General features: G+C 38.6%; 1 protein-coding gene across 2 annotated transcripts in view; it reads right to left on the bottom strand.

Moving 5' to 3' along the window:
• Nucleotides 1–1471: 1471 nt before the first annotated feature.
• Nucleotides 1472–10195, bottom strand: part of carmil3 (capping protein regulator and myosin 1 linker 3) — a 124519-nt gene continuing 115795 nt past the window's right edge. Inside the window, exons 36-40 of one of the 2 annotated variants that reach the window (XM_061732790.1) lie at nt 9357–9460; nt 9024–9246; nt 8606–8677; nt 8175–8294; nt 1472–2198 (exon numbers count right to left, since the gene is read on the bottom strand). In XM_061732790.1, coding sequence (XP_061588774.1) covers nt 2158–2198; nt 8175–8294; nt 8606–8677; nt 9024–9246; nt 9357–9460 — 560 coding nt within the window. In that variant the 3' untranslated portion in view covers nt 1472–2157. The remainder of the gene's footprint in view (nt 2199–8174; nt 8295–8605; nt 8678–9023; nt 9247–9356; nt 9461–10195) is intronic. The other variant, XM_061732791.1, reaches the window with a different exon arrangement.

Here is a 10195-nt window from a genome sequence, read left to right as displayed (position 1 = left end):
AGGACACATACTGGGGATCATCTGTACTACAGGACACGTCTGAGCTCTGCATTAACAGTGTTGAATACTACATTACCCATGAGGCAACCAGTGTCAAAGACCTGATATTTTGGGGAAATAAAGCAATCTGCATAATTGCAGAGTAAAGATATGACAATATATCTGAGCTTGTCTTACATTGATGACAAAAAGTTGTTTGTTTTTAAACAGTAATAATATGGCCATAATTGTTTTTACAAAATACATGAATAAATAAAACCCATCACCTTTACTAAAGCGTTACCCTGGAAGTGTAAGCCTTGTGCATGTCCCCTCCTCTGCTGGGAAGAGTTGAAGGACAGGGAAGGTCCTGGAAGTTGCACTGATGTATTGGTAAATCAAAAAAGAGCAACTATAAAATGAATTAAAGCTGCAAGACCGATGGGGGCCCTCGCGCGTGCAATTTGCACCAATTAAGGTCAAGGACTCAAAACTAAGTCCGATGACACCACCCACAACTCTATATGTCAAACCATTCAAAAATTATGGCAGAAAATAGAAACTATCAAATATCGACCAATCAGAAGAGGGGGCGGTGCTAATTCACACCAATTATGGTCAAGGGATTCAAAACCATGTCCGATGACACCACCCACGACTCTTTATGTCAAACCATTCAAAAGTTATGGCCGAAAATAGTCCGATGACACCACCCCTGACTATGTCAAACCATTCAAAAGGTCACGGTAACGCTTTTGACCGAGAAAAGTAATGCGCGTCGTCGCAGGATGGAGACATATTTTGATGTATAACACACCTGGGTGCACGTTACGGTTCGGGCCGTATTAACTGCCGAAGGAATGGCATAAATTGTGCCAAAAATACACGATTAATTCAAAATGGCCGACTTCCTGTTAGGTTTCGGCCATGGCGCCAAGAGACAGGATGGACACGCACATTTTGATGTATAACACACTTGCACATTACGGTTCGGGCCGTATTAACTGCCGAAGGAATGGCATAAATTGCGCCAAAATGACACGATTAATTCAAAATGGCCGACTTCCTATTCAGTTTCAGCCATGGCGCTAAGGGACTTTTCTTTAAGTTGTGACATGATACAGGTGTGTACCGATTTTCGTGCATGCACGTCAAACCGTATTGTGGGGCTTGAGGCACAAAGTTTTCTACGGGGGGCTGTTGAGCCATTTTGCCACGCCCATTAATGCAAACCATTAAATATCAAATTTTTCGCCAGGCCTGGCTTGCGTGCAAAATTTGGTGACTTTTGGGGCACGTTTAGGGGGACAAAAGGCCCTCCTTTCGTCAGAAGAAAGATACAATAGGTACAATAGGGCCTTCGCACTGTAAGTGCTCGGGCACTCAAAATTAAAAGATAACAAAAAATTAGCATTCGTTAGAAAAAAAATACAATTAGTTGTTAAGCACGATAGATGGAACCATCAACAATCCACTGCCTTCTGCAAATTCAGCTTTATTTATTCTGATTCAAAGAAGCATCTTTAGAAAATATACTCATTTCCTGGTCCAGAAACTCAGATTAAAACAAGCCACTGACCAATTTTAATACTGTTGAAGAGATGGGAGAGCTAAGTTCATGGTATCACATTTCTCAGTCATCAACGTACACCAAAAGCATACTTACAAACACAGTTATATCAAATATCATAAATAAAAACATGACCGTTAACTGGTGGCTTTACCACAATGGTTAGTGCAGGTTTTGATTCATTATCTACATTCAAATAAATAAAAAGTACAAACTCACTTTCAATAGTAACAGATTGTCAATAAAACAGGGACGGAACAAAAAAACATTTCAACATTGAATGATTTGCACGAGTGCATAAAACAACTGTTCATAAACATACTGAAGAGACACAAAACTACAGTTAGTTTTTATGAGCCTTAGGGCTTCCCCTGATGCATGACGAAACCATTTTAAGTGCAAGCAGTTAAAATAATAATCATTTTAAAAAAAGTATACAGAATTCTGCAGTCCATGCATCTTTCAGCACAAAATGGATTAAAAGAAGAAGAAACTCCTGGTGAGTCCCAATTGGCCAAGTTCACACAGTTTTAAAAACTTGTCTCGCTCCAGTCCTCCGTGTTCCAGTGTTTAGTCTCCAGCAGACTCCTCCCGCTCCTCAGTGGACGTCATAATCCTTCTCTGTTACCGAGCCGGGGGCTTTCATAACCTGCAGAAGCAAATGTAATGTATAAGCTCATCCTATTAAAAGTTAAACAAATAAAATACCATCAACAAATCCTCTATTCATGTGTAATACAAGCGCAGATGTGTGAATACATAAATAGAAACCAATTGATATATTGAGTATGGGTTGAAGGGAGAGATCCTTGTTTCAGAAGTTTGGGTCGCATTCTTTTAAGTGTGAACTCGACGCATCTTGGTCCATGAAGGACGACTAAAGGACGCCCTCTGAAAACGACCTCTCCTCTGTAGGCGAAATACTAATTTGCCAGACAAACTTGAAAACAGTGTCATATTCAGGAGCAAAACAACGAGCAGGAGCCATGACAACACAGCCGTACCATCTGTGTTTAGATTTTCAGTTGCTTTCAAGTTGCTGCTTTTTATTTGATTTTTTCCATTTTCAGTTGACAGAAAAGGTCTACTTGAGTGTGGTTTAGTGTAGAGCATTGCTGCCCCCTGCAGATAAAACAACAGAATTGGTGCTGGATTAACAACCTCATTTCCTGCAAATCTGTGTTCTCCACGTCAAAATATATTAAAAAAAAAAAAGTGTCTGGAAGAAAATTATGAAGTCATTTTTTGTTTTTTTCTTCAAATGTCGACTCATTTAGATAGTATCGTTTTATGAAGTGATTTTGATGTACACACAGATAAGAGAGAGAACTCGTGACATTTCAAACAGCACATCACTGGAACCACATAAAAGGTTACACATTTAACCTTATCTTTCCTAAAGGTCTTCTTATTAGTGTCAGAGATGGTTTAAATGTTACCATCTCCCTTCACAACCAATTTGTTTTTAAGAAATGTGCCTCAGTCCACACAAACATCAGTAGATTAATTATGAAGCAAAGTAAAGTCGGTATCGCATTCTCAAAACACACTACTGATTTTATCCCTATTTGATGGCATTGTGGTCTCGTTTTTAAATGCCAGATGTCGGGTCACTGAGTTGCTGCAGTCAAAAGAGTCAACAAATCTGGTCAACCTTTCAGGAACAATGAAAGTATAAGAAAGAAAAACTAAATGATGAGATCTATAAAGCATAGTTACAAGAATAAGACAAATATCTGCTACATTTTCCATCTGATTAACAATAACCAGAGCAACTTCCCCCCGGAGTGATTAATCTATTCAGATTAATCAGCCTGCAAATTTCTCTCTACAATAAAATATTACAATTTTGCTGCTTTATTCCAAGAATAAACCAAACCTATTTCAAACATCTTCCAACAATGTGTTTGATTTGGTCTCACCCCATGTCAAACAGCCTGGAATCTCAGAAAACTGGAAAACGCTTCACATTCAGTATTTTTCATACAAAGCACAATAGTTGAATTATATAGCCAATCACAGCACAAAGACTAAAGTAATCACAGAGTTCAAGATAAACACTGATTCAGTTTCAGTTTTGGTTCTGCTTGAGTTTATTTGAGTTTTAATATAGTAGCAGAGAGTTTTAAACATTAAAATAAAACCTAGTTTTTCATAGGACTAATTGTTGTGTACAACATTCTTTGAATTATGCATGCTCCCATTTGGTATCATCATGAAAAGCACAATATGTTCTACCACTCTCATTCAATTATAAAGAGTTCCACATTTCTCTTGATCTGATCTCAGCTCCAAATGCAAGTTATCAAACTTAATTATTAATATTATCTTCCGGATGTTGGGAAGCTTTTTAGAGTCGAACAAACAAAATATACAATCCAAAGTAGCTGCGGCTCTAAACAGAAAATTAGTTTGACTCTTTCGACCAGCACGCCTGAAATCTGGGACGTACTTTAGACACTAATCTATTACCAACATCACAGGGTTGCTTTCCACCACTTAAAAATATATTACAAGTAGAGGCGTTTTTACATATGGCCTTTTATAAATAAGCTCAACTCAATCCTCAAACTAGGCCAAAAATTGAGGAAAATAAAAACAAGAAAAAAGTTCCCTATTCCTTTTATTTTCACACTTTAGGTTAATTTGTAACATAATTCAGTTTTTCTAGTCCAGTCCTGTTGAAGTCTCTGTCCTCTTTCTGTTCACACAATGGGCTTCAGACCAGTGGACGTCATTCACCACCTATAAAAACCTCACACAGTGACACATCCCTCTGGTTAACTCAAAGTACATTTTCTCGTGCATCTTTACCAGTGTTGGGGCCTCTATAGGAGAGACATAGATGAATGCTAAACTGCTAAACAACTTTTCACCATTTTGAAAACACACCGTTCCTTCCAGCTGGATGTAAACAGGCAAGTGAGCTGCACAGGTGGACACATTTATTGGTTCTCTTGCAAAGAAAGGAAAACTCAAAACGGTCACAAAAATAATAATTGAACATCTACTAATCAAAATCAGTCTTTGAATTGTGGTTCAACAAAAAGAAAATAATAAAACTGGCCTTGAGAAATTAGTTGGTACCCTCATGTTAAAAAGTCGTTGCAGAATTTCTGAGGCAAATTACTACAATCAAGGGGTTTCTGGAACTCTCAATGAGACTTCTGTACCCGTAGACGGGTAAGTTTGTCCACTCCTCATGAGGAAACTGCTCCAGATGTCTCTGGTTTCTTCTCCAGACTGCATGTTTCAGATATTTCCACCGTTGTTCAATGGGATTTAGATGCGGGATCGTAGAAAGATACTTGAAAGTAGTTCAATGTTTTGTTCTTGGCCATTCCTGGGTGTTTTTAATTGTGTGTTTTGGGTCATTATCCTGTCGGAGGATTCATGACCTGTGACTGAGACCAAGCTTTTTTGACACTGGGCAGGACATTTCACTCCAGAATGCTTTAATAGTCTTGAGGTTTCATTGTACCTGCACAGATTCAAGACACCCTGAGCAGACGCAGTAATGAGGTACGCACCATTGTACCAGACAGCAGAGTGATGACTCTTCACTCATTAAAAATACTGACTGACTGCAAGATAGAACAGGTCAGTTTCATTCATTTGCTTTTTAAATGATTCTGTTGAACCACAATTCCAAAGTGATGTCTGATTTTCATTAGTAAGTTTGCACATAATTATTATTTTTCAATGCTTGTGGCTTGTTTCTTCCTAAAATGGAAGGATGTCACTTGTCCAAGTCTGCAATTCCACAACAGAGAACACAAATTTAAGCTTTTCTGCAACTTCAGCACATAAAATCAACAGTTTTGCTGCATTTACTCATTGTACAGTACCAGCAAAACACTATTTAAACCTTAAATAAGGAGAGACATATGAGAAGAAACTGTATGACTTTAAACCTGTGAAAACTATTAAAATATGTATTGTTGAAATATTAAAAAGTCTTGCGTTGTGGGCCTGTGCCTCGGCGAGAACAACATATCCCCCCGCTGGCAGAGGTTGATTTTAAATTCACATGTTCACAGGATGCTTTTCCAGAAGTCATCTGACTTTTAAAGATGTTTTTTTGGAGAGGGGTCTGCCTTTGTATTTGTTCTCATTAAATTTTCTCTTTAAAAATAGACTTTGATAATAATATGCATTCTGCTTGGAGATTGTTTTTCATTCATTTTATCATTGAAAGGACTGCTTAACATTACCCAGCTCTGCTGCGTTCTGAGGATGTTTAGGTCTTTTCATGATGTTTTATTTTGCACTCAGAAGTCCACTACTGATGCAGTTTCTCCCATTTTAACCTTCTATCGAAAAGTTTTGTAAAACAGTTAAAATACGAGAAACGCTGTCAGTGTCAAAAATACTTAGATATTTGAAATATGTCATTTTTTTTCCTATTGCAGCAGGGGGCAAACCGGGTTTTCAAAACTGGGGTCGAAAATAAAAATACTTAAAAGTGCCAGTTCTTGAATGAGCACTGGTGCCCAGTTGCAGAGGAGGGTTCATTTTCAATATCAGTATTTAACTTTGCAGCAGGAACAGACATATTTACAGCTGAAACAGAAAAACAACAACAACAACAACTCAATATTGGTCTCAATATCTACATTTGCTGTAATTAGATTAATTGCTGGTCATTGTGTCAAACAGCCCCCTGTCATCACTTTAGCTGCTCAGCGCTTTTGGTGAACGTGACTTCTGTGTTAAATGCAATTTCTTCTGAATATTTCTTACTGACCTCAGTGAGAAGACACAAGGTTCCTTTATGCAAACATAATCTCCCCTTCATTGCCTCATCAATCAAATCCAATGAGCAATTAGCGTGGGGGAACAAAAAGATTAGTGTAACTGATGATGGTGAGATTATATATATATATATATATATATATATATATATATATATATATATATATATATATATATATATATATATGTGTGTGTGTGTGTATGTGTGTGTGTGTGTTCATGGATGTACTGTATGTATTTATGCATGTTCTTTATGCAATTTTATTACATATTCTCAGGACTGTACATTTCACACATTTTACATCTATTTATTATATGATTTGAACTTTTATTGCACTGCCTTCACAGGAGACTAATAAATAAACTTTAAACTTTGAGTTGTTTTTTTTTTTTTAAAACAACATCTAACAAAGTATAGTCAGTCTTATTTCAAAAAGAATATGGATTGAACTTGGCCAGAACTCCAGCTGGAGCCGGGGGTGGAGATGTGGTCGGAGCTCTGGCTGGAACTGGCAGCCCATATTTTAGCCTCGTCGGTCCTCATTTCAGACGTAACAATCAAACAACATATGATATAAGGACCATCAACATCTACAAAGAAGATGGATGGATGTATGGATGGGCAAGATTGGAATGGCTAGTTGTATGGTATAGTTGTATTGGTAATAATAGTTGAGATGATAAGTTATAATAAACTCATGAGCTAATCCAAGCTAAAACAGAGCCATTGCAGTGGTGAGGTGGGATTAACCCCATCAATTGCTAGGTTTGTTCATATCATCCATTCATTTGGATTAACGACGGGTTGGACAGTCTGCTCCCATGACTATGACAATGTGATCCTCCCACAGTCTTGTGTGAGGTCACAGAAGGGTTTGTTCACTTCTCTTTATACTGGATAATGTCTGTTGGCCTCCAGTGATCGCTAAGCTTATTAAAAATACAAGTATGATAAATAAAAGTTTTGATGAATTTAGATCAGGAATTCCAAACAAGCTTCTCACCACCTCAATATCAAATGCTGATGACTTTCTTAAGGAGTGGTAATGTGCAACATGTTGCTCAACTACAGCCAAAAACAGTCTCTCCAATGATCTCTGCAGCTCTGACATTGAGATTTTAACACACGCAGAACACACAAGTGAGACTTTCCAATTATAGTCTGAGTCAAACAAATTCAACTGAGCAGCTCACACAAAGCCGCCAAGACAAGATATGATCCATATAACCGACATTTATGTCATCTTTTGGCTTGTGAAGCCCCCCCATCCCCCCAGATCACGGTGCAAGTTCCTTGCAGCTGCTTTTACAAGTTTTGTGTTAGAGTTAATTGGCAATGGTTTTGTCATGTCATTAGCAGCCCTTGAATCCCACTGCCCCAGGGTTTTCTTTATTGCCAGAGTGGAAAATGATGATGAATCAGCCGAAACTGGCTGATAATTAGCATAATAAATGATAAAAAAAAGGAACCAACTCACATTAAAGCATGGGTGATAAAAGGTGGTAATTTCAAAAATAGTGAGGTTATCATCTAAGAGCACTCTCTTGCAGGGAGTGTCAGGCCCAGTTGCCAGCAGCAATGAGATATACCTAGAAAATCGTTGAATTATGCATTTAAATGATATCTTGTGATCTCCATTTGATCAAGCATTTATCAGGTGGCAGCAGACGCATGCGTTCAATATGTAGGGTATGACTCATCCATGAACAGTATCATGAAAAAAGAGTTAAAAGGAAACAAATTATGTAAAACCTCAAGTGTAAACACATTCAGCACATGCAAACTACTACATTTTGAATGATTTTGTACGACTCTAGTTTCTTTGCTGTCATACCACACATATCAGGAAGAAGTGAAACAGATACATACACCCGGTCCCAGCAGGGTAGTCCAGAGATCTGTTTCTATACTGGGGGAAACAGGGCTTTTTCACAGGGAATCTGCGATCTGAGGACCTCTCCAGATCGTAAGGGATGTCCTGTCCCATGCCTATGAGGAAACGGCATGAGACACACACATGGTGGGGTGTGGGAACTCAAAATAGGACAAAGCAGTAACATGGTGCACAGCCAGCACACTATACAGGCTGGGGAACACAAACAAAGACAAAAACTCACTGATTTCACATGATTATAAAAACAAAACATCAAAAGGCACCACACCACGAATAACGAACAAACTCAGCAAGATGTGCATTCATAGCCATAAGCATGACTGCATGCTTACTGTCTGCTCTACAGTACAGATAGAGAAAAACACCACAAGGGTTGGGAAAACAAGGAACGTTAGATTCTCATTACCTGTGTCAAACGAGTTGGACTTCCTGGTGTGATGTGATGCTGCTGGAAATCCATTGCGGGCTCCGTCCTCATCTGTGGTTGTTGGTGGAACAATCAATTATTTATCTGCTTCTGCACACATGGCTTATCTAGTATCACTAGCAGCATGTGCTGCAGGACAAACATTTGGTTGTTTATCTTTTTTTTTGTTTTTCTGTTTTTCCCCCCAATGTATAAATATCAGTTTCAATTTTATTTGAATAAACATTTATTTCATGGGAAAGTCATCTTGATCTTTTGGCATCCTCTCTCTAGTATTTTCAGTTACTTAGCACTCATCCTGGTCATCTCTTGCGTATAACCTTACGGCACCATGTCGCATGACTGTATCTGTCACATCACAACTTCCCACTGCAATCATATGAAAATGATGATGCACCGTGACTGACGACTGCAGGATCTGCTGACTCCATGACAGGCTTCATGGATGATGATGATGGACTCTTCCTCTCAGTGGTTTCCTCGTCTTCACTGATGGGCTGACTAGGAGGCAAACTCCTCTGACTATCCATATCTTCTCCTCCTGGAGAGCCAGGTGACGTTTTAGGCATGGCCTTGGTCTTTTCCGGAGAGGTCCTATCTCTGGAGAGGTCTATGGTGGACTGGTGGAGCAACACAGTATTTAGTTATGTGGTGCATTGCAGCCTGCGGCAGGAATGACGACAGAAAAATTGTTTTCTTCTTTACTTTTGTTACACCCGGGTAAACAAACCTTTTTGGGAATGAGAGGACGCTGGCCCTCCGGACCTCTCGCTCTCTGCTTCTCCTCTTGTATTTTTTCACTTTGGTCTCCTCCCTCCAGCCTACCTGCCTCCTCTGGTAACACAAAAACACAACAAGCACATTTCGCTTGATAATCCGTCAATGCTCGCTTCAGAATTTTTTAAAAGCCACGAAACAGGAATGCTAAAAAGAAGCAGGAGCCCACAAAACAGATCGGATTGCCCAGTAAACTGAATGAGGAAAAACAAGATTTATGGACTGGTCTGCAGTTCTGTCTGTATGTTAACAGATCCCTGCAACTTTACAGAAAATAAATAAATAAATGTATTGTGCTTGCAGAAAATTGATGATTTATATGCATATTTATGCCGTGTAAACACTTGAATGAAAGCAGACGGTACCATTCTGTAACTGTGGCAGGAATTTCTATCAAAAGCTTGTTTTTCTCCCTTTCATCCACATTTAATATCAATCTCTAGATTTAACACTTGTTTTTTCTCCTTTGGAAAGAATCCGTTCTGGCATTTGTCTAGGGTAAAGATCTATTAATTTTCTTTCGAGTCTGGCAGTAGTCTAAATCACTGTGGAGGATTTTCTTATTAAAAAGTTCAGACTTGAAATGAACAACGGCCCTTAACAAATGCTCTTTGTGAATCTCCGCCCCCTCAGATGGAGTAGCGTACAGCTGAAGCTAATACCATCAAATCATGACCAAATCTTAAATTAGATCTCGACTGAGATTCACTGAAAGGTTTTTCTCAATTACTTTTAAAATGCCAAGTCAGTGATCCGAAAAGACAAAGGTGTTATTGGCAGGCAGATGTACAT

Source organism: Cololabis saira, chromosome 10 (assembly GCF_033807715.1).
Source record: "Cololabis saira isolate AMF1-May2022 chromosome 10, fColSai1.1, whole genome shotgun sequence".
Taxonomy (NCBI): Eukaryota; Metazoa; Chordata; class Actinopteri; order Beloniformes; family Belonidae; genus Cololabis; species Cololabis saira.
The sequence above is the reverse complement of the archived record's forward strand: the minus strand, read 5'-3'. Positions and strand labels throughout refer to the sequence as shown.